At 37.3% G+C, this 24,516-nt stretch overlaps 2 protein-coding genes across 2 annotated transcripts; both read left to right on the forward strand.

Moving 5' to 3' along the window:
* Window positions 1-184: 184 nt before the first annotated feature.
* thumpd3 (THUMP domain containing 3) lies at window positions 185-10,211 on the forward strand. The gene is made up of 10 exons (XM_056751452.1): window positions 185-354; window positions 2,104-2,282; window positions 2,626-2,703; window positions 2,900-3,337; window positions 3,485-3,615; window positions 8,320-8,389; window positions 8,487-8,602; window positions 8,959-9,063; window positions 9,163-9,286; window positions 9,676-10,211. Exons 2-10 carry the CDS (start codon window positions 2,118-2,120, stop codon window positions 9,862-9,864), a joined length of 1,416 nt encoding a protein of 471 aa, XP_056607430.1. The 5' UTR covers window positions 185-354; window positions 2,104-2,117; the 3' UTR covers window positions 9,865-10,211.
* A 759-nt stretch (window positions 10,212-10,970) lies between these two features.
* ddx17 (DEAD-box helicase 17) lies at window positions 10,971-24,265 on the forward strand. Its single transcript, XM_056751547.1, has 13 exons — window positions 10,971-11,351; window positions 11,905-12,061; window positions 12,299-12,395; window positions 13,430-13,563; window positions 13,650-13,715; window positions 14,042-14,183; window positions 14,314-14,474; window positions 16,092-16,264; window positions 16,950-17,060; window positions 17,220-17,281; window positions 17,369-17,428; window positions 23,079-23,309; window positions 23,474-24,265. The coding sequence occupies exons 1-13, from the start codon at window positions 11,302-11,304 to the stop codon at window positions 23,998-24,000; spliced, it is 1,971 nt and encodes a 656-aa protein (XP_056607525.1). The 5' UTR covers window positions 10,971-11,301; the 3' UTR covers window positions 24,001-24,265.
* Window positions 24,266-24,516: the final 251 nt, after the last annotated feature.

Raw genomic sequence — 24,516 nt, forward strand, 5'->3', positions numbered from 1 at the left:
CGTTTTATATATGAATAAGCATCAGTTACATATTACATACACAAATACAGAGTGGGTTTCTGTACAGTATTACTATGCCCCCGACTAGAGTTCCCCAGTGACTAGGGCTCAGCGCTGGTCATAACGTACAGTAGGTGGCGGTAGTGCTCCAAAAGAGTGAACGGAAATGGAATAAGAAGTAGAAACCGGTTGATTTCTATTCTGGGTTCATGTGTACAGTGCACGTTGCCCTCATTAGTTGGATTTGATGTCGTACGACTTGCCAGTACCATAAAAGAATGCGACGCCGCTAGGAGATAAACCAAAACTCGGACTGTTCTCACCTCTCGTAGTGCACAATCTGCGTAAACAAAGGCAGGCATCTTGTATTCGTTTCTTAGTTATTCGTGTTCGCTAAGTGCACGTGGAATGATTGAGTAAAAAGAGCAAGTCACTTATTTATTGTATGCATTTTGTGCAGCTGCTGTTTTTAACCACTCAAAAGACATAATGTGTGTATTGTACGATTGATTATTTATTCCCGAGATATTGTCATGGCATTATTATTTCGAGTTTTAGATTTTTTTAAAGTACGTTTTAAAATGTCTTGAAATGTGTCTTTCTTTGAAATCTGCAGTCTTTAATGTTCAATGTTTTCCAGAAATGCTAGTGTTGTACAGGAATATGTCTCAAATATACGCGTTTATTTCTCTCTCTCTTTCTCTCTATGTACACTCCTAAACAAAATCTTAAGAACGGTGAAAACATTACGAGTATTTGCATTTCTCGCTGGTGGAGTGTAACGTTGAAAGTAAGTTACTGCTTCAAAATGCCAAAACAACAAACAGGAGCAAGAGACAAAGAACAGAGTAGGCAATTTATTGAAAACTTCATTAAAACACAAACAGACTGTTCATCAGCTGATCAAAAGTTTAAGACCATAGCCCAAAACAACCCCACATCAGACTCAAAGTGTCAAAAATGGACTCTGTAGTGACTAGCCTCACCATTCTTGTTGATCACTTCAAACACTCGTTTTGGGATGCTTGATGCAACTGTTTCCAGGAGGCTGGTTGCAAGGTTGCTCCATGTGTTGAAGATGGCTTTACAAATGGCATCGACCTTCTTGAACTGACGTCCCTTGCCATCAATGTCCAAACGTTCTCAGTGGGGTTTATATCATTGGAACATGCAGGGTGGTCCAAAGGAGTGACCCTATTCTCCGGGACAAAGTCCTTTGTCAAGCGGGTGTTAAGAATTGCAGCGCTGCCTTGTTGAAAGACCCAGTCATTACCGCACAGACGAGGGCCCCCAAAGTCAAGAGGGATGCCCGCTGCAACATGTCTACATTACCCAGCTACGTTCCCATTGAAGGAAAAAGCACCCCAAATCATGAGGGACCCTCCAACACTGTGCCGCATAGAAAACATCTCCAGTTGGATCTCCTTTTCATGCTAGAAACGTTTGGAAGCCCTTGCTTGTGCAGCTCAAAAATCCTGCCACGTTCAAAGACAGAAAGCCTTTTTGCCTTTGCCATAAGGAGATCATTACAGTGTGACTGCTTGAAGAACTATAGAATGAAAGCCATATTTCTGTGCAGATTTTAACTTTTTAAGCCTATGGTCTTTGAGATTTAATGAAGTTTTCAATAAATTGCCTACTCTCTGTTTTTTGTCTCCTGCTCCTGGTTTCTTGTTTTGGCATTTTGAAGCAGTACTTATAACCTGGTTATGATCCACTGCGAGAAATGCGATTCTTGTAATGTTTCCCTCGGTCTTAAGATTTTGTTCAGGAGTGTATATATTATATATATATAAGTATTATAGATATTGTAAAAATTAGGCCTAAAGATTTTTACAATTGCAGTTATAATCCAAAATAACAATAATTTAATGTGAATTCTGTTGTAATAATGATCCAAAACATAAATAATTTTTCTTCTGCATAAAATTCAATTATGATAGCTTCAATTACTTTGCAAAAAAGTGTTTTTCTGTTGCCCATCTGGGCAGATCTGGGCACTTTTTCTTAAAAGAAATCAATAAGAGGGATCAAAATATCAAAGTCACAGGACATTTGTTTTGTGGCATGAGGTATGTTATACATTTATTTGCTTTATTGTAGTTCATCTGGTGTTGATGATGCAGGAACTGAATGAAACTGTAACTATTGGAGCGACTGTCCCAACTGGATTCGAGCTTACTTCAGCTGAGGAGATCCAGGAAAAGCTAGAGGCGACTGCCAGAATAAACAAAGACAGAGGCAAAATATATTTTGACATAACATCAGACAAGCTTTCTAAGGTCAGTCATCTATGATGCTTTTAAAACAATTTATTAGATGTTCTGTGTGAAAATATATGTGTAGGACAGAAACAGAATTCTCTATTACATTACGTTATGTTATATTATATTATATACTAAAAGCATCTGCCAAATACGCAAATGTAGAGCTAGCAGTTTGAACTGAGAAGTTATTCTTTAAGAGGCATTAAATTAATAAAATATGTTTGATTCAATTCCTGCTTATTTCCTGACACATTTTATTAACCATAATGTGATGAAATTATATGATATGTTTCAACAGAAAATTGCTATTTCTAAGCTTTTAAATTGACATGATTTTCATTTTCTCGTATATCTGAAGTTACACAACCTGAGGTCTGTAGACCATCTGTTTGTTGTGGTTAAGAAATATGACAACTACCAATTCAAAGGCACAAAGGTATGTGGGAGATTTTGTCAGTGTTTTTATTAGATCTTTTTGGTTATAATTATTTGTACTTTTTTATTATGTTTTAAGCCCTGTACGGGAAACCGCCCCAATAAGTGTACATTATTAAGAAAAAGATAAAAAGTAAACAGCCCAAAATTAGATGGTAATGAAGGGTGTGTATACAGAACATCTTTCTGTTTAACAGGAAGAAGAGCAGGTGGACCTGCAAGAGTTGGCCGCCAAGCTGTCTTGGACCAGTGCCTTAGAAGTCTGGAAGATGAACAACTCTTTGAAGAAAAAGAAAGGTCGTCGTAAAGGAACCTACTCCAAAAAATCTGATCATTCTGGCAACGTTAGCACCAAATGTACTACTGAAACAGTCCCATCAGATCCAACAAGTCTGTCGGAAGATCTTGAAGCGTTACAGGTGCCGAACCAAACTGATGTTTCTCATCCAGAAAGTGGACCACAGACAGAAAAGCTATCTGGAGATCAGGAAGCATTGCCTTTAAAGTTTCGAGTAACATGCAACAGAGCTGGAGACAACCATTGCTTCTCCTCAAATGATGCTGCACGAGACTTTGGAGGAGCAGTACAAGATCTCTTTCTTTGGAAACCAGATATGACTAAATTTGACATTGAGGTAAGGTTGTGAAACAAAATGTAGACCTTTTTCTTTGTAGTAGCACTATCACATCTGAAGTTGACCCAGGAGCAGTGTTGAAAATGTTCTCAATTTAAATGAGAACGAATAAAGTTCTCATAACTAATGTGGTTGTTTTGTTTCCAGGTGTTGTTAAACATTCATAATGTGGAGGTTGTAATTGGTATTGCCCTCACAGAGGTGAGTCTGCACAGGAGAAACATCACTCACTTTGGCCCAACCACACTACGGCCTACGCTGGCTTACGGCATGCTTAGGTAAGATTTGCTGTATCGATTGGAAGCTATTTTTGACACAATACATGTTCAATGGAAAAAAGTTACCGTTCTAATAGTGTTTTTACAAACATTCTAGTCTCATTCATGAAAGATTTGTAAATATATGAGAGATTTGTGCTTAAAACGGACCTTCCTGAAAACTCCCCTCTGGATTCACAAATACTTAGTAAACGTTACATTTGATACTAAAGCGTGTGAATGTTTATGAATTACAATAATTCATGGAGGCTCACTCATTCATAATAAGCATAATACCCGCTTATATTACATATCTAGGTATGCTGTGGAATCCTCTGGATTCCTTTCTTAGGTTTGGAACGTTATATTGCATGAATGCATAAAATATTAATAGGCTATAATGCTAACAATAAATTAATTATTTTAAGGAATGCTAACAAAGCATTTTTAGCCAATAAAACTGAAATAATACCTTATGAAAATAACCAGCTGGTGGCGCTTGAGAGTGCATTGGATGCATTGCGCATTGCCATGATTATACGTGATGTATACTTGCACGCCTTTGGTATGTCATAGAATAGCAAAGCAAAGAAGCTGTGGAAAGAGATGAATTATTGCTTATTCTACAAAGATATTCTAAAATTGCCTGGACACATTTGTTGGTATCCCTTAGAAAAGATAAAACATAATTGGATTAAAGTGATATTTCAAACCAATTAGTTACTTTAATTAGTATCACACATGTAACCAATCTTGCAATCAGTCATTCAGCCTATTTAAACAGAGAAATGTAGTCACTGTGATGTTTGGTATCATTGTGTGCACCACACTGTACATGGACCAGAGAAAGCAAACGATAGAGTTGTCTGAGAAACTCAGAAAGAAAATAATAGACGAGCATGGTAAAGGTAAAGGCTACGAGACCATCTCCAAGCAGCTCGATGTTCCTTTGACAACAGTTGCAAATATTATCAAGAAGTTTAAGGTCTATGGAATTGTAACCAACCTCTATGGGCACGGCCGCAAGAGGAAAATCGACACCAGATTGAACAGAAGGATAGTGCGAATGGTAGAAAAAGAACCAAGGATAACTGCTAAAGAGATACAAGCTGAACTCCAAGGTGAAGGCACGTCAGTTTCTGATAGCACCATCCGTCGCTTTTTGAGCACGGAGGAATACCCAGGAGGACTCCAATTTTGAAAGAAAAACATGAAAAAGCCAGACTGGAATTAGCTATTATTCATATTGACAAGCCACAATCCTTCTATTTGGACAGATGAGTCAAAGCTGGAGCTTTTTGACAAGTCACATCAGCTCTATGTTCACAGATGAAAAAAATCTAGCTTTCAAAGAAGTGAACACCATACCTACAGTGAAACATGGAGGAGGCTTGATTATGTTTTGGGGCTGCTTTGCTGCATCTGACACAAGGTGCCTTGAATCTGTGCAGAGCACAATGAAATCTCAAGACTACCTAAGCATTCTGCAGTGAAACGTACTGCCCTACTGTCGCAGGTCATGGGTCCTTCAACAGGATGATGACCCAAAACACACAGCTAAAATCACCCAAAAATGGATAAGAACAAAACATTGGACTATTCTGAAGTGGCCTTCGATGAGTCCTGCTCTGAATCCTATCAACATCTATGGAAAGAGCTGAAACTTGCAGTCTGGAGAAGGCACCCATCAAACCTGAGACAGCTGGAGCAGTGTGCTCAGGAAGAGTGGGCCAAACTACCTGTTAACAGGTTCAGAAGTCTCATAGAGAGCCACAGAAAACGTTTGCTTGCAGTGATTCCCTCTAAAGGTTTAGCAACAAATAATTAGGTTAGGGGTCCCATTATTTTAGTCCATGACATTTTCCTTTGTTTAATTATTTACAATATTATGTGGAATAAAAAGACAAAAGCAAAGTCTGATTTCTTTTAAATATGGAATAAATAATGGTGGATGCCAATTACTTCTGTCAGTTTCAAGTTATTTCAGAGAAAATTGTGCATTCTTTGTTTTTTGTGGAGGGGTACCAACAAATTTGAGCACGGCTGTATATAATATATGGACTTTGAACTCTGGTGTGCGGTACCTGTAAGTTGCCCAACTTGCCCTGACGTGCACCTGACCTGATGCTTTCCTTACAACCGATCTGACACGAAACGCTCCTATAGAGGCCAATCGGAACAGTGTCACGAGTCGGAAACAGACGAGTGATCTGTGTTGGATGTAACTGGTTACTGAGTTATTAGTTACTGTAATTTAATTACTTTTCCATTGAAAAAGTAAAGCAAGGGATTACTCAGATTTTTTCAGAAATTTAATCATAGTTACTTCTGATGTAATTAAACTAAATATTTTCTGTTATATGTCTGGCAAAAGTGGAATTGACATGAAAATTCAAAGTTTTACTTTAAAATCAATTCTTTAATGTATAATTCTCACATTTGTAATACTTAGGTCAGTAAATTATACTAGTACTATACTTTAGTATTATTTACTTTAGTATTTTAGTATAGTATTATTTATTTGAATGAATTATAAAAGCTGTTTCATGTCTATCCTTGAATCACTTAACTAATCAAGGTTGATATGGGATATAGAAGGCAATTAAGTATTGGTTGAACTTATGAGGTAAAACTGATTCCATTACTGTTTATTGCTAAGAGATTAAGCTCATGAATATGGTAATGCACGGTGCGTCAATGCAAATATGCTTGTTTGACTCCATGTGGCAGTGCACAGAACCACCTGGCATATGACATCAACGTGCTGCAAGAGCAATTCAAAAGCAAACAGAGCAGTCAACTCTCTCACGGTCCTGCTGATCGCTCTAAATGACGCCGCATGACGGGTATGTTTGAGTCAGAAATGCGCAGAAGCTGCGAAACAGGCTATATTAAATATGATTTGGTTTACATGAACCTTCCCTGCAAAGTGAGTGAATATAATTTATGAACACAAGTTACCAGTCAATTTGGCAATTACTTTGACTGCACTAGCCGACTCGGTAGATTTTTATCTGCGTCTTGTGGGTGTTAATTTCAAACCCTAATTGCAAGATAAGACCTCAAAACATTTTTAAAGGGGTCATATGGTGCGAACACGTGTTTTTCTTTGTCTTTGGTGTGTTATTAGTTGCCCATGCATGTATTAGACACGTAAAATTGCAAAAATGAAAGTGTCGGAACAAAAGATGCATTCTATACTGACTAAGACCGCCCAAATGTATACACAAGTCAGTACTGTCAGTACAATTGCTTTGGAACCTGATGTTCCAAATATGGTAAGAGGCGTCACATTTCCGTCTCACGCTTGCAGTATTCGACCAATCACTATACACTGGTTAACTGGCCAATCATAGCACACCTCGCTTTTCAGAACAATGAGCTTTGTAAGAAGAGTCTTTCAGAGAGGCGGGGCAAAGAGGAGATACAAACAAGCACGGTATGTGGAAAATACAGCGTTTTTAACATTGCATTGCATTAAATCTAAAACAAACGATAATATTAGTTTTAGCCGTGTCATATAACTCCTTTAAAGCAAGGCGGGGTCCAGGCATGGGCAGGGGTGGGCTGAGCCCACCTAAGCGTCTTGTCTTGCCCACCCAATGAAAGTGAAAAAATAGCACCAAAAATTGCAGTATTCTTCTATTAGCTGGAAGCAACGCCACTCTTCACTCACATGGCTGCTTTAGTTTGTAACAGAGAAGCATGCTACATGCTTAGGAATTTTATGCACACTGCACGCTTGCTTTGAGTTTATTATAAACAGCATGTAGAAGTAATTGTGTAGTAAAGTCTGATTCATTTATTATAACGAGAGTTTTTGCAGTCTTATTATGTTCTGTTAACAAACAGCTATTATTCGCTTGCAAAAGGCTAGATTTTTAACTGTTGATCTTCAGTAATAACTGAAATCTCCATCTTCCAAAGCTCACATTTCAAAAATAAATCTGTCTCCCTCCATCTCAAACACCCCGATTCATGCTGCAGGTGCAACACTGTGCAAAATAGTTAAGTTAAGGCGCGCTGCAAAAATGATGTAAAGTTCATTGTGCAGTTTAATTAAATTCATTCATTAAAACAGGAGTTTTTTTGCGAAATTAAACCAAAGTCGGTGATCTTTCAGTGATGGGGATTGTTCTCAGCCCACTTAAGGCTTCTATATAAGTCCAGTTTTCATAACTGCTTTACTAATGCCTATTCAGTTCACTCAAATGCACACAATTACTATATAAAAGGCAATAATCAACAATAATTATTTTTGTTTTAATCTCTGCTTCTGTAATGAGTGTGTGTTTTTATATTTACAACATCATAAATCATTTAAATCTTGCATGTATTGCAGTCATATATTGTGTTTGTTGAATTCAAACAAACAAAGAGTGACAGTCAGCAAAATAAGAAATTTGGTAGGAATGTTGTCAGAAGTTCACAGAATTAAACAAAAAATAATATATATTTTAGAAATTGTCTCTTTATATTTTTTGTGGCTATATACTGTGTGTGGTAAATGTTCACCTGGCAAGAACCTGGTCTGCTTAAAAGGGTTCTGCGGACCCCCTGCAATAAGGCCAAGGACCACTTGGGGTCCGCGCTCCCCTGGTTGAGAAACACTGCTTACGACACCGATACCTGAAGATTTATAAGCATTTATGAAACACAAAGGACAATTAATTTAGGAAAATTTAAATGATATTAAAGACTAATATGTAACTGTATTCATTATAGACTTTGCAAGCCTCAACCATCAGACGTGATTTTAGATCCCATGTGCGGCTCTGGAGTTATACCTTTAGAGGTTAGTAGAATTATACATTTTGATTTTTAATCATAAATGTACTGTAGTTGGTGCATTGTTTTTTTTACAAAATGTTTTTTCATATTTGTTTGATCAGGGTGCCATAGAGTGGCAGAATTCATTCTTTTTAGCAGGAGATAACAATGGCATTGCAATCAACAGAACAGTCAATAATGTCAAGCATCTTCTAAAGAATCGACCTGTTGAAAGAAGGTGAGGTTCATGTCTAACATGGATGTCATAATTGCACTGTCAGTCAAATCATTTAAAGTTTTGTGTAATTTGAAAGGCAATAACTGCACATTCCTTAAGGGTAAGTAAAAAGACTAAATATAAGATGCTTAACATTTCTCAAGGTGCTGTAGCAAATGACACAATTTAGAGAAAGTCTATACTCTGTATACCAGTGTTTCACATACAGTATGGTGGTTTTGAGGGTGATGTCATGACAATAGTTTGAGAACCACTTGTACACACTACTTTAAAATGTATAAACACCTTATACTAGTCTAAAAATCATTTAAGTAGTGTATATCAACATTACCATTTACAAAGTTTTTTTTCATTAGCTCTTCAGGCTTGCCCATAGACATTATTCAGTGGGACTTGTGCAATCTGTCTGTGAGGAGCAGTTCAGTGGATATCATTATTACTGACATGCCATTTGGAAAGAGGTATTGTGTGACATTAAGATAGCCTTTTTCTTTACAGTTCTTTAGATATGTAAGTTTATATATTAAACAGTTTGTGATATGTGTGTATGTTCTTTAAAGAATGGGTTCCAGGAAGAAGAACTGGGAATTATACCCTTTATGTCTTCGGGAAATGGCTCGAGTTTGTAGACCTGATACAGGGAGAGCTGTTCTACTGACCCAGGACAAGAAGTGTTTCACAAAGGTGACTTTATTTTCATTCACAGTTCTTTAAACACTTCACCCAAAGAGGAAAATTCTGTCATCATTTACTCTCCGTAAGATTGTTCCAAACCTGTATACATTTCTTTGTTCTGCTAAACACAATGGAAGATATTTGGAAGAATGTCAGTAACCAAGCAATTATTTTCCCTACTATGACAGTTAATGGGGGATAAGATCTGGTGGTAACTGACATTTTTCCTTTGTATTTCGCTGAACAAAGAGATTTATTAGGTTTAGAACAATCTGAGGGTGAATAAATGATTTTTTTTAAGTCATGCCAAGTGCCAAGTTAGAACATATATTGACGTTTATAGTTTCCAAATATAAGTAATAAACATACATTCTATTCTAATTTTCTATCTTTTGCAGGCAATCTTGCAGATGGGTGAGCTGTGGAGGAGAAGCTACACTGCATGGGTGAATGTGGGCGGGTTGCGTGCAGGTGTTTTTGTACTCCAGCGCACAGGGTTAGTTTTTGGCACCGCTTCTGGAGATGTGAAGAAGCCTCGCGAAGAAACGGAATCCCAAAGAGAGGATATGGAGGACAAAAGTCTGTGAAACGGCTAAAAGACAAGTTGCAGCAAATGTGTATATTTGGAGAAATGTAATGTTTTTCCTGGTGTAATTAGGCCTCAAGTCATTTTGTATTTAATTTGTTGGTCTCTGACTATATTTTCCTTATAAAGGTTTGGCTGTTCATGTTCTGAAGAAAATACAGTTATAAATGGGGTTTGATGCCTTTTATGAAAATATAGAGTTCATCATTCATGCTCAACTCATTAGTTACCCTGTTAATTATTAGTTCACTTATCATTGTGGAATACACTGTAAAGACTAGTTGTTGGTTAAACTTATATTTAGTGCATTTTTGCATCCATTTTAAATTAAACCTAATTGGCCTAAAACGCATTGTCATTCTTTTGAGAAATACAAAGATTTTACTTTTATGACATAATACATCATTATTTACCTTTAAATCAATCGAAGTCATTACCTTTTTTTGGTCCAGTAACTAGATTTTCGACAAACTACACATGCCTCCTCGTTCAGTTAGTTAAAACTTTACACTCACAATAATAAATGAGCATATTTATTAGGCGTTAATAAATAGTAAAAGCATACTAATTTAAGTCTGCGTTTTATTTCATTATTATTTATATAGACCGTTTCAGTGGAAATCCAGCGTAAACAAACGTTACTGTATTTGGCCCAAACTTAACTTCTGGTAGAACTCGGGAAGGATCAATAACATTAAATTAAAAATAATATAAATATGAATTAGTATGAGTATAAATTCAGTTTTTATAACTTTATAACACGAAATTAACGTCTCAATGCTATATTTATAAACTGTCTTTTAAATGAATTAATATAGCACCTAATGAACACCCTTATAAGTTATTTACAAAGGGGCTTTTAACGTAATGGCAGAAGAAAATCAATAATGCCTACATAAGTCTATCATAAGAATATAATCAAAATAAGGCTTATGTTCCTGGGCCTCAAAACCAGAAGTTTATAAGATTTGCAAAAACGCGCATGCTTCATGTAGACGACACTTGTTTACAATAATGTCAACTACGTATCCGGAACTGCGCTGTCATGTGGAAGGTAATACTTTTCTAAATGCTGCTGGCTGTCGACCAATCACAATCGATTGTGTTTCAACGATGTTTTGCTGCGACTGTTTTGGAACGGACCGATATTTCCAGTAGCCCAAGACGCAATGATGTTTAACTTAAGCTAAATGAAAGATTTCATGTTCATCTCTGTTTGCTTCAACCGCCGTTTTTCAGCGAAATAATCACTATATTTTTGCTCCGTTGACTATAATATTTATTTCAACACAGAGCTGGTGTATATTTAGGTTCTATTGTTGCGTCTTATTTCCTGGGACTGTATAAAAGCTGCATCCTTTTTAAAGTATTGTAATAAATATTTTACCACGATTGTCAGAGTTGACTTTTAGCGTCCTTTTTGTGCAAGAATAAGAAGATGAGAGTAAGATCTTCATATGGAGAGAGAGACTGCGGACGGGACAAAGGGTGGGCACTCTTTTATTTTTTAAGTAGTGTTACTTTACATATGCTTTTGAGTTTTAACCATGTCAGTTACAGATGAAGCATAGACTCAAGCAATTTTATCTTGTCTGTCATGTGCATAGACTTTTGAAGAAATAGGATATAACACAAGTGTGATTGTTTTAAAAAACGGAAAAACGTAATTGTCCCTTACCAATATTTTTTTTGGTTTGTTTTCAATACTAAAGACATGGTAACCCCGAATTAACCATGTTTTTTGCTACAATAATCGTACAGTAGTATTTGTATTAAAACAACCAAAAATCATGGCTATATAACTACACTGTTACAATAATGAAACCATGGGTCATTTTCGTAGGGGGATGCAAAAATACCTTTAAAACATTTGAGAGGGGGGGGACAGTCTACTTTTCACAAATATAAGGGTAAGACATGACAACATAAGATATTTGTAATTGGTTCAGTTTTAGTTGCTCTTTCACATTTCTCAAAGATATGGAACACTGCTCACTACAGCAGAAAGCTCAGTTAACTTAGAGATCATTATTTTTACCAGGCCTCGCTTTGGTTCCAGCCGAGCTGTTCCACCGCCTCCCAAGAAGTTTGGGAATCCTGGAGACCGGCTAAGAAGAAAGAAATGGGACCTGGACCAGCTGTCCAAGTTTGAGAAGAACTTCTATAGTGAACACCCAGAAGTTCATTGCATGAGTCAGGTGATAACCTACCTTGACATCTTTCTATTATTCGGTAGTCAACATTTTAGTCAAATCAATTTATATAATCATTTGTAAGAGCTCAGAAAAATGTGGCTATAATAATTAGATGCTTTTTAACTGTTTTACACTGCTTTTGTGGGTCTGATTTGTTAAGGTTTCATGTGCACATATTGTTGGTCAACTCCTAAAAGATTCTTTAGCCAAAGCACTGTGTGTATTTTTCATATTTTATAGTATGATGTTGAAGAATTTTGCAAGAGGAAAGAGATCACTGTCAGAGGCAATGGCTGCCCAAAGCCCGTCACCAGCTTCCATCAAGCTCAGTTCCCTCGTGAGTGTTTTTAATTCATTTCTGTTTAACACATTAACTTTGTATATCTTGGATATTTACTTCCTTATTTCAAATATGTAAATGTATTACCTGTTCATGTCAATTTCTTCAGATCAGAAATTTCACTTCAAATCAGAATAATTAAGAATAATAGACACAAGACATTACCATCAAATCTGAAGTGGCCTTTAAATGTATTAACAGACTGTTTAAGGCAGCAAAGAGGCACATTAAGGCTCTCAAAATTTAACAAACGCTCACGATCCATGTCCTCCCTCAAAATTGTACAACGCAGATACAAACACTTTAGTGACCAGTGACCGCTTCAGCCTCTCTACACTACCGGGTGATCTTACAGTCATGAATGTAACCCTCCACATGCCTTCATTAAAGGGATTGTTCACCCCGAAATTTAAATTGTCATGAATTATTCACCTTTGAGTTGTTTCAAACCTGTATACATTTCTTTGTTTGGTTGAACACAGAGAAAGATATTTGCTTGTAACCAAATAGTTCTTGGACCCCATTCACTACCATAGTAGAAAAAATGACAATGGTAGTCAAAAGTGCCCAGAACTGTTTGCTGTCCTACATTCTTCAAAATATCTTCTTTTGAACAAAGAAATGTAAGGTTATTTTTCACATTTTGGTAGTCAATGGGGCCTTAGAACTGTTGCGTATAAGCACTGTTCCGAATATCCAACTCTGTGTTCATCAGAACAGACATTTATATCGATTTAGAATAACTAGAAGGTGAGTAAATGATGACATCATTACAATTTTTGGATGAACAATCCCTTTGATTGAAATATCTTAGGATGTTTCATAGGATAAAAACATGCAGCCTCATTAATAATGAATAGCTTCTCTGACTGGCAGAGATGAACTTCATTAAGGAGTTGTATTGTCATGAATGTACTGTAAAATGTGGTCAAGCAGATGTTGAATGTTAAATAAAGACTGACACAGTAAATGTAAATCTGTATGAATTTAATTGATTCCTTTGATGTCAAAATGTTCTTGTGTTTTTTAAGAATACGTCATAGACATACTGTTGCAGCAGAATTTTAAGGAGCCCACTGCTATCCAGGCTCAAGGTTTTCCTCTAGCTCTCAGTGGCAGAGACATGGTGGGCATTGCTCAAACCGGCTCTGGAAAAACACTGGCTGTAAGAGACCCAGCACCTACAACTAGAGATAACAAGCAACATAAATAACAAGTCATAAGTTTACTGTACCTCGTTCTCCTCTACAGTATCTCCTTCCTGCCATAGTACACGTTAACCACCAACCCTACCTGGAGAGAGGCGATGGTCCCATAGTAAGTAACTGCACTACTTATACCCCAATTAGAATTATGGTGTCATAAAACTCCTTTAGCAGTGGTTTCTCACACCTGAAAAAGGTTCAGGAATAGCTCCAGATTATCAGTCACTTTTTAAAGTTAGGAAATCCAGTCTACTAGGATTACGAAAAAAAGATTGACAAGTTTGTCCATGCAATTTTACATGAAGAAGGGCCACTTTGTTTTGTGGTACTTTTTTCAGCGTTATGTTTTTTTTAAATGCATTCTAGGAACGGAATAAATTCAAAGTATTTTGTATAATATTTTAATTCTTCGATTTTCCTGTTCTTTGTTTTGTTTAGTGTCTTGTGCTGGCACCCACACGTGAATTGGCCCAGCAGGTGCAACAGGTGGCTTATGAATATGGCAAAACATCCCAGATCAAAAGCACCTGTGTGTATGGAGGTGCTCCAAAGGGTCCACAGATCAGAGATTTAGAGAGAGGTGGGGGAGTTTACGAACACTAACAACAATGTATTTTCTATTTGGTCATGATCTTTTCTACGTGGACTTTTATAATAAACACTTTTAATTCACTTTGCAAGTTAAAACACTTCCACTTAATCTTATACAGGTGTTGAAATTTGCATCGCCACACCTGGTCGTTTGATCGACTTCCTGGAGGAAGGAAAAACTAGCCTGCGTCGCTGCACATACCTGGTCCTGGATGAGGCTGATCGTATGTTGGACATGGGATTTGAACCTCAAATTCGCAAAATAGTTGAACAAATCAGAGTGAGTATTGATTTACCTGACCACAATATCCGATAGTTCATGTATCTGTACATCACATACACACATTGGGAGTGACGAGTGTCAAATCTCACATCAGTTCCAGCTCTTGTAGGCAGGTTTGGGAGATTGTGTGGAGATCTGTTTGGAACGGGGGAACTATTTCTTCCACCAAAAATTACTATTTCCAAACCGACACATCTTTAAAATTTGTGCTGTGCCGTTACAGTTAAGTTATTATTGAGAAATAACAAAGGCGGGTGTGTATGAATGAAACAAAGCTGTTTCTGTTATCTAAAGCGTGTGATCGAGACCCTCACGTCCTGCCCTTTCATTTTTGAAACCATGAGTGCTGTGAATAAATTGCTAAGCTACACTGCCAACACAGACAACTTTCCGTTTCACTTTCATGAGTCTATGTTATGCCCATTATAATGGAGTATAGCCGCCAACTAGTGGCCATTTGCAGTATTGAAGTTTGTTATTCCATACATGGTGTTGATTTCAACAGGCAACTAGAGCATCAGTTTCAGTTCAGCACGCAAACAAGCGTTTATCTTGGAGAATGATAGACCTGTAAGTTTATTTAGTATGTAAACATTCATCTTATGTGTTAACATAATATTGATTCTTGGAAGTTAAGTTGTGATCAATGTCATGTAAGAAAGTTCTATCACATGTACATCCACTGCAGATTCCAGCACATGCGTTTATTTGTATGCCAAACTTCAACTCCAATTTCTTATTTCATATCTTGTTTATTGCAAGTTTACAAAAATGAGAAAGTATCACAGAAGTGTATAGCTAGCTGTCTTGCTTCTTCAGAGTGACACAGTTAGGAGGACAGCATAGTCCGAGTAAGCTTAGTGGCAGAGTGATACAAACTGTCAGTGAAACGGTTCCCGTGGTAATACTGGTGGAATATAGCATGGTTAACAGTAGGACAGTGGAAAAATAATAGTTTTTTTTAATCTGTTCGATTCGATATCGATTCTTAACGTGAATGTTATTGCTGTTACTTTCCACTATATGTCACTTTTCTATTAACAACGCGTGGGTGTTACAACAGGGAACATTTCGTTTATTTATTGCTTAATTAACATTGCGGATGCCGGTGTGTTGTCGAATTTAACATCACCTTTACACAAAAGGCAGCTGTTCACATGAAAGCAGCCTCTTTACAGCTCATTTTGAGACATTTTGTTGTTATACTGTATCTTAAATGTAAAATAACCTGATCATGTTTGATCAAGGTATGCAACTGTTCTGTTTCAATATACCCAAGTGTGTTTAAAGTTTAATATACAGTTTTTGACTCTTCATTTCAATTTTGAATTCACCATTGTAATCTGATGTCTACTGATCTTTTTTCGAAATGTAGGATTTGTATTTAATCTGTAATCATTGATCTGAATGGAGAATCAAATCGAATCAAGAGCTTGTGAATCGGAATCGATTTGGAACATCTGAATTGATCAGCCAATCAGATTCGAGAACCAGACAAAACTGTTTTATTGAACTATTTCTGGTAGATTAAGACCCCAAACTAGAAATAAATTATTCTGAATTACTGTTCATTAAGGTAAATGATTTCAATTTGCTGCTGTTTTTTTTTTCCAGCCTGATAGACAGACACTGATGTGGAGTGCTACTTGGCCTAAAGAGGTGCGTCAGTTGGCTGAAGATTTTCTTCGCGAATATGTCCAGATTAACATAGGAGCTCTAGAACTGAGCGCAAACCACAACATCCTGCAGATAGTGGACGTCTGCATGGAAAATGAAAAAGATACCAAGTGAGCTGGTTTTTCCATAGTTTCATCTCCAATGTGAATTTGAATATGAATGTATTGGTATTTACAGTTTAAGTGTTTTTTTAAGTGTCTGTGAATAATTAATTACTATATTAATAAGAATAACAATAGCTATGAATACTGTTACAGTATTTAATACAAGCACAATGCGCTGTAGGTTCTACCGTGGTCTGTGCGGTAGTTTGAGTTGGTGTGGCTTGGTCAATATACATTGGACTGTGTATATTGACCTTATATAGCCTTCTTCTCAGTTTGACACAAAAACAATACATTTCATAAATGGTTTTAATGTTGTTAAATCAAATTATATGTATTTATTTAGTACTTACACCCTGAAAGGTTTGCAGAAGTAAAATAGTTATGTGAGCATTAAGTGCATCAGTAAATCACCCGCAAAAATGTACACTCCCATTGGCTATCTCACACTAACTTTTAGTAAATCTGGCCCTCAAAAACTTAAAGTGGTCATCCATCCATCCATCCATCCATTTTCTACCGCTTATCCGAACTACCTCGGGTCACGGGGAGCCTGTGCCTATCTCAGGAGTCATCGGGCATCAAGGCAGGATACACCCTGGATGGAGTGCCAACCCATTAAAGTGGTTATACTGAGTTAAAATTACTGTATTTAATAAGAAGCTATTCTTTTTATGTCTTATGTTCCCAGGTTGATTCACCTAATGGAGGAAATCATGGCTGAAAAAGAAAATAAAACCATCATTTTTGCTGAGACAAAAAAACGTTGTGATGAACTAACTCGCAGGATGCGAAGAGATGGGTGAGACTAATCTGTATGTATATGTAGAGATATATAAATATTTATAAATGTGATTGGATAGTTTTTAAGATCAAGTTTGTAGTTAAAAAAATATTTCAAGTCGAAATATGTTAAGATACTGTATATTCCTGTTGTAATGTGTGTTCTGACTTCATCCAGGTGGCCTGCAATGTGCATTCATGGTGACAAGAGCCAGCCAGAGAGAGACTGGGTACTATCAGGTAAACCTTTACAGGGATATGTCTTATCGAAAGCTGTCATGCGATTGTTTGATAAATCATAGTGTGTTGTGTTATGTGTTTTTCCAGAGTTCCGCAGTGGAAAGGCACCTATTCTGATCGCAACTGATGTTGCTTCACGGGGACTGGGTATGTTCTTATATTTTGACATTTTACGTAGTGCATATAGTTAATGTCAAAATGTTACTCTAAATGTATACTAAAATACTGTAACAGTGTTGTTGAATTTTTTGTGCCAAGGCAGAAGTAGTAATGTTTTAGTTGGACATCTTTCAAACATCATTCAAAAGCATTATCAGTGTAGCCAGAATCAGGAATCGGTCACTCTCATAAGCCTTTGAACCAGTGAATCAGTTTAAAAGACCTAAAGAAATAAAAGCCAATTTTACTCATCCACATGCCATCTGGAGAAAGGAAGTCATATACGTACATTTTCTGTAAGATTGCATGAGGTTGAGTCAATTTTAGGTGAACTATTCATTAAACGTCAATCATAAATGTATTCATCAGCTTGAATCCCTGTTTTCATTGAATTTGTCAACCAGAATTACTTAAAAGTAACCAGCAGCTTACAGACTTAAGACTTACAGCTTAAAGTCTCATTTTTTAATAACAGCAACTTCAAATGGACCTAGAACTTATACTGCCCACTGTAATTTATTCTAAACCCCTGCTAGTGAAATAATCATAGTGCAATTAAGCAAAATGTAATGAAATGAAGTTATATTTTAATGTGTCTGTAGAGAGAAGAAAAGAGTTGTTTGGCTGTAATGCATTTAAGATATTTTTAACCAAATTCAAATTCTATGTATGTGCATGCTTTTTTATACTGTAGACTACCAAATACCTTTGTTACAGCCTAGTGTGATCCATGTTTCTTTAGGGGGAAACTTGCACATTCTTATAATATATCGTAAGGTGTTATGATGTATTATTTAGATTTTATTTTGATGTAAAATGCATGAAATATGGGCTAAGGTTATGTTACACGCACGCACACTAGCGTACGTGCATACTTGTAAGACTCTTGTAAGTCTTGAAAAGAACTACCAGTAAAACATTATAGAGAATATACCGTTTTTTTCAGGGAATTTTGGCTGGTTGCTCTCGGATCATGAGTCATAATTTTATTAATTTATTTTTAGTTACAGCCAACTGACTTGGTCATGTTGCCAGGAGGCCATACCATAGAGGGTTACCTTTTCCACGCTCTAAAAATGCTGGGTTGTTTCAACACACGGTTGAGTCAGATATGGACTAACCCAACCGTTGAGTTAAATTAGCTTAGAAAGTTCTGTACTTGACCCAAACAAGGGTTGAAACAACTTGCTGACGTGAATATTGTTGCTGTCTGGCAGAAACCTCTTATCTCCAAGCTACTTTTCAGGAAATAAAAAAACATAGTATTTTAAAACTGTTTCATCAAAAATTTTATTTTGCCTTTAAATATGGCCAGACATTCGCATGTGTCATTAGATTATAACCAATTTAAGAAAAAATACGATTCAGATGGATTTAAAAGGTTTTTGACCAGCAAAGGTAGGCTATTTATGTTTTGTCCATCATTAAAACAACAACATCTAAGGCAGTAGGTCCATCAAAACAATTATGTAATTTATTGCATTCGGACAGTGATATTGAAAGACACATCAGCAAGTACAACTGTGATTCAACAACAAAGGCTAAACTAAAATACTAAACTAAAACAGACAATTTTTTATATTAAATAATAAATAGAGTGCAAGTGGCAATTATTGGTGGAACGTTTGAAAGAATATACATTGTGAATGAGTTGGATAGTTTTTTTGGTGGTTAGTTGTAGAGTTTAAAGGGTTTCTCATGTTTGATGCTCACAAGATACAGAATATTGTGTCATTATTTGGCCCACCCATATTATGTTGGCTCATATGTTAATCAACTTTCTGGAAGCACTTTTTGTCTCTGAATGATACAGTATATGCCATATTGTGTGCAAATCAGACAAAATACCCAGTTATAGCTTAACTCATTCCCGCCAGCCTTTTTTAAAAAAAGTTGCCAGCCTACGCCCGCGTTTTTTAACATTTTCACCAAATTTTAATGACCCACAGTAAATTTTATGTAAAGAATATATGGAAAAACAATATTTCAAATGAAAGAACAGTCTTGGCTTTTAAACAAAAGAAACCGTATTCTTCTATTCTCATTTGTTAGTTTTTTATCACTCCGTATATGTGGGTAGGTTTCTTCAAAAATGCATCACTTTGATTAAACAGCTGAGATAATTAACGTTTTTCCGCCCAGATTCCACTCAGAACAATCATTAAAAACTGATAAAACATATACATTCTAGGTTCTGTACTTTTTCCCGAAGGTGTGTAGCTGCGCCACCTGCTGTACAACAGTACAAACACTGATTGCCGTAATAACTCGTCTTTGGCGGGGAAAGAGTTAATCAAATAGTAGGTTTTTCAGAACTTTTGAAATGCTAAAAAATTGCTTTCTAAAAAATTGAAAAACAGGTTTTTGACACCACAACAGAATGATTGACACACAATATGGTGCATAGAAATAAGAATAGTGAATAGTGCCCAAGACCAGAAAAAATACTACATCAAAACTATGCAGTTGGTGTGCTTGACCCCATAATTGCTTCTTGCAGCAGTAATTTTGCTGTTCTATATTTTTTTCAGGTTTTCTTGTTATGTTTTAATTAGCTGTGGTAACATGGAGAGGAAAAAGCCTTTATGCTAGGTTATGCCAGTGTTTTACAATATGATTCTTCTTTTTTCCCCTTCAGGATTTTTGACATCCTAACTGGCAACCCAGGCATGCTGTGCTTATTTTGTACAGCGCCCTCCCTCTACCATGTAACCAGAGCTCTATGACACAGTAGCGTAGGGCTTGATATGGATAGAATCCATCCGCTGCTCCTCTACCCTAAGAGGAAAACTGTTTATTTCGTTTAAGGGGTAGCAGCTAACATTTGGGCTTGAAATGTGGATGCTGTCAGTTGAACGTAAAAACTCAAGTACTCCAATGAGATAGAGCCAGGGCATCCCCCCAAGGAACAATAAAGATAAACAGTAAGAAAGTGCTGGATACAGTCTGGTCCGGTTTGTGGAGGCCCTGCAACCCAGCGAGAGAGAGAGAACTGGGGCAGAGCCGGTTCTGCTCCCGTCTGGCGTTGCCGGGACAGGGCCGAGGGTGAAGGGGAGGGCATCTCAGCGCGTGAGCCCACATTAACCTCTTCCTCTTGGGCCGCTCCACTGGACCCAGGACTGATCCCAGCCAAGAGTAACCTAATCTAGGGTAAGTACATTGCCATGCCCTAGTTGCTGCCCTTTTCATAAATACTATTTCTGTAGTGTGGCAAATGTCAATTTAAGGGGTTATGACTTTTTTTGCTATTGGTTCATTCTTATTTGCAGAGGAGAATAAACTTGCTCCCAAAAATCTGCAAAGTCTTAGAAAGTCTGTTAAAAAAAAAATCATGTCTTGACCGCTTTAATCATGATTGAACTTGTATGGTAAGTGCTGTGTGTGGAATATTTGTCTATTATCATATACAGTCATACTGCTTTATTGTTAGCACACTGCAGTTTTAGGTTTATATAATAGAATAGACTGTAATAATGCAAAAAGAGACAACCCAACAAATATCCCAATGCTCAATAACACTCCCAAACAATACCCAGGCACGGTTAACAGAATCATGTTTTTGATACTCATTGACAGATCTTTACTGGACTTTGTTGGGGAAACATTATATTGCTCACTTTATATGGTTTATATTGTGTTTAGTGTACTGTACATGTAATGTGTCTTTATGACAGGTAAGTGAGGAATATGGGTGGACCTAGAAGTCACTACTGCGAGACTCTGGCTTTGAATGACGTCATTGGCGCAATAAGTCAGCGGCAATTTCTCAGACATCTTGGCTTCATTTTTCTACGGTGGAAGTTAATGGGGGACGCATCGTCCATCCGTCTATGGTCACCAGTTAGTGGACTACAGTCCAGATCTGGGGGCGGAAACACAAAACATTCTTAAGAAAATTCATAACTGCCATATTTTTCTTAAGGTATAACTTGAGAAAAAAGTTTAAGAAAACGCATAATGGGATAGTTCACCCAAAAATGTAACTTCTGTCATGAATAACTCGCTCTCTAGCTGTAAAAATTTCCACTACCATAGAAAAAAAAATACAATGGTAGTCAAAAGTGCCCCTGAAATATTTGCTTCTTTTGTGTTCAACAAAACGAAAAATTAAAAGTAATTTTTTCCCACTATGGTAGTCAACAGGGTCCAAGAACTGTTTGGTTACAAGCATTCTTCTTAATATCTTTCTCCGTGTTTATCAGAACAAAGAAATGTATATAGATTTGTAACAGCTCGAAGTTGAGTAAATGATGACAGAATTTTCATTTTTGCTTGCTTTGATTCTCCAGATGAATTTTCAAAGCATGTTTCGTTTTATTCTTAAGAAAAAATGAAGATGAATGTTCTTATAAAAATGTGTAAGAGCTTCTAAAGAAAGTCTATAATTTATCTTAAGAACCACATCATATTTTGTCTTAGAACAATTTGGTGGATCTGGCCCTATAACCTCGAATTCTTTTCATCTGGACTGCGAGACAAAAATGAACAATTGCATTTATCTGTTTAAAATAAGAAGCGCATTAGCAAAGCATAGCTGTACATAAGACATCCTTATCTAGCGGCTTTGTTTAAGCCCCTTCTACTTTGTGCATGTTGATGCTCTTTTGCCTTCAGAAGCAGCCAATGCACTTCATGATCAGAGCAGTATGAGTACCTGGCCACCACAGCTGTGGCGTGGATATCCTGTCGAGGGAAGGAATTTCCCATGGGAAGTGTGGTCTTACAGGCTTACTCAGCCCTCTTGCCTTTGGTTCTGAGCAACATCCCAACAGAGCGGGAGTCTGTCAAACTGGTGGCCCCGTACTGGTTCTGGCTCAAACCCTCCAACTCTTATCAAAATCAAACTTTTTCTAGTAATCCTGAATACAGATGTGTTTGATTGGGAACCAAATTTTGTATCACACTGACCTTCCAGGAGCAAGATTGAGCATCCCTGATGTAGACCATAGAGCCTGCATTGCATGTCTCCACCAGGTCTGAGACCCTGACCTTATATGAAAATTTGTATCCATTGATTGGCTCTGATTGATTTTCCATGTCACAGTAGTGCCAATGGGCCTGCTAGCGGCTTGAATTTACCCTGATGCCAGTCCGCTCCATTAAAATAAAATAAATCCACATGAATGAAGTCTACTATCCTACAATATGTTTTGTGGTAACACTATTGATGTCTGGTAGGATCTGTTTCTGTCACTGGTAAAATTGTCTTGCACACACAATAGTAGAGCAAGTCTACTACTACTGTAATAAACCGAACAGCACAGAAAAGTAGGAGTCAATATCTGTTGTGGCCTCCAGCTGTGCATGTCCTTATGGACTACACCAGCTTGAAACTTTCTTGCTGCGTTCCATTTACAGTACCTGGCCATTTCTGGGGGAATGCCACTGCAAAACTTTTTACTTATTTATTTTTGAATGTTCTCTGTAATAAGCTTTGGCTCTCAGCCTATGGTTGACAGATAGGCAGGCCTGTAAAATCTTCAAAATGTGCTAATCTAGGACACAGGTGGTTTAAAGTTTCAGTTGCTGTTTTAGTAAACTTGTTAACGCACAGCAAAAGGTCCAATCAGTTTCCTCTCATTTCGCTCTTTAATTTGTTGTTCTTTATGCTCTATCTCCATATCGCTGCACCATGAAGATGTGGAGGATGTCAAGTTTGTCATCAACTATGACTATCCAAATTCATCAGAGAATTACGTTCATCGTATTGGGCGCACTGCCCGCAGTACTAACAAAGGCACAGCCTACACCTTTTTCACGCCTGGAAACCTGCGGCAGGCTCGAGATCTGGTGCGGGTTCTAGAGGAGGCCAGGCAAGCCATCAACCCCAAACTACTGCAGCTGGTGGACACGAGCCGTGGGAGTGGAGGTGAGAGATTTATGATCATCTGTTGCCGTAATGCACCTCATCTTCAGAGATGTGCCGTGGGAGTCGAAGAGAAAGTGGTTTAACACATATCAGAGATATTGCTGTATTATTTTAAGAATGTAAGATCACATGAAAGTAGATGCACAACTTTGTTTCATTCATAGGTGGACGGACACGTTACTGCAACTCAAGCTCAAACAACCCCAACTTAATGTACCAGGATGAATGCGATCGTCGCTTGCACCCTGCACCCGGTTGCAACAAGGAAAGCCGCAAAAATAGCTTCGGCAAAGATGGGTGGTCAGGTGGAAGCAAGCGCAATGACCGCTCATCATCTTATAGAGATCGCAGCAGAGATGTGCAGAGCAACTACAACTCAGGATCTTCCGACAACGCAGGAGGAGGTGACCAACACCAGGGCTACAGAAGAGAGGGGCAGTATGACTCCAGAGGGGGCAGCTCCCAGTCAGGCGGTCCTAGTAGCGGAAGAGGAGGAGGGCAAGATAAACCTGGACCCCCTCCGGGACCGTTTGTACAGCCTTCTCAAACCACTCCTCAGCCTGGACCAGGTCCACAACCACTCATGGCACAGCAGTTCCCTCCTCTGCCACAACCCATGATGGGCTTCACTGGCCCAGGGCAATATCCGTTTGCCCACCCACCACCCCCATCTTCCAATGTCCGAAAATAAAATCCATTGCTTTTCAAAATTGTTTCTGGAACAATAACCTTGTTTCTATCATTTGAGCAATTAAAAGTAATTGCCTAATATATCCTGTACTATTTTATTCACTGTTGCGTTCTATAGTTAAGTATGGTTTAACCGTTTATCAAGCTATAGGTCTAGAGAGATAAATGCTATTTATCCAATCATTTTAGCTTTATTCATTACATCAATAATCTATAGATATGATTGTTTTTGTATTTTCCTGAATAAAGGAGTGCATTCTGTTTGATTACAGACAATATGTTGTGTATGTACATTTTAAAAACGTCAACGTTTCATTTATAAAATTCAATTTACATGAGGGGAATTAGAAATAGTGTATTACATGATAGTTATTCTTCTAGCATTTAGTTACAAGTAAAAGTGTGAGCTGAATATTTTAATAGTTTGCAGTGTTTTATACACTTACTTTGTTACACAGATTAGATTTGAATAAAGACTGAGTCAAATCTCTCTCTTACTGCTAATTAAAGAAAAATA

The sequence above is a fragment of the Triplophysa dalaica genome, chromosome 6, assembly GCF_015846415.1.
Source record: "Triplophysa dalaica isolate WHDGS20190420 chromosome 6, ASM1584641v1, whole genome shotgun sequence".
Taxonomy (NCBI): domain Eukaryota; kingdom Metazoa; phylum Chordata; class Actinopteri; order Cypriniformes; family Nemacheilidae; genus Triplophysa; species Triplophysa dalaica.

Excerpts from the sequence above, each read along its gene's own strand:
- thumpd3 (XM_056751452.1), top strand. The coding sequence starts at position 2,118 with ATGATGCAGGAACTGAATGAAACTGTAACTATTGGAGCGACTGTCCCA. Across the intron at positions 2,283-2,625 it reads CATCAGACAAGCTTTCTAAG|TTACACAACCTGAGGTCTGT; the intron begins GTCAGTCATCTA and ends GTATATCTGAAG. Across the intron at positions 2,704-2,899 it reads ACCAATTCAAAGGCACAAAG|GAAGAAGAGCAGGTGGACCT; the intron begins GTATGTGGGAGA and ends TCTGTTTAACAG.
- ddx17 (XM_056751547.1), top strand. The coding sequence starts at position 11,302 with ATGAGAGTAAGATCTTCATATGGAGAGAGAGACTGCGGACGGGACAAA. Across the intron at positions 16,265-16,949 it reads GAAAATGAAAAAGATACCAA|GTTGATTCACCTAATGGAGG; the intron begins GTGAGCTGGTTT and ends TTATGTTCCCAG. Across the intron at positions 17,429-23,078 it reads TGTTGCTTCACGGGGACTGG|ATGTGGAGGATGTCAAGTTT; the intron begins GTATGTTCTTAT and ends TGCACCATGAAG.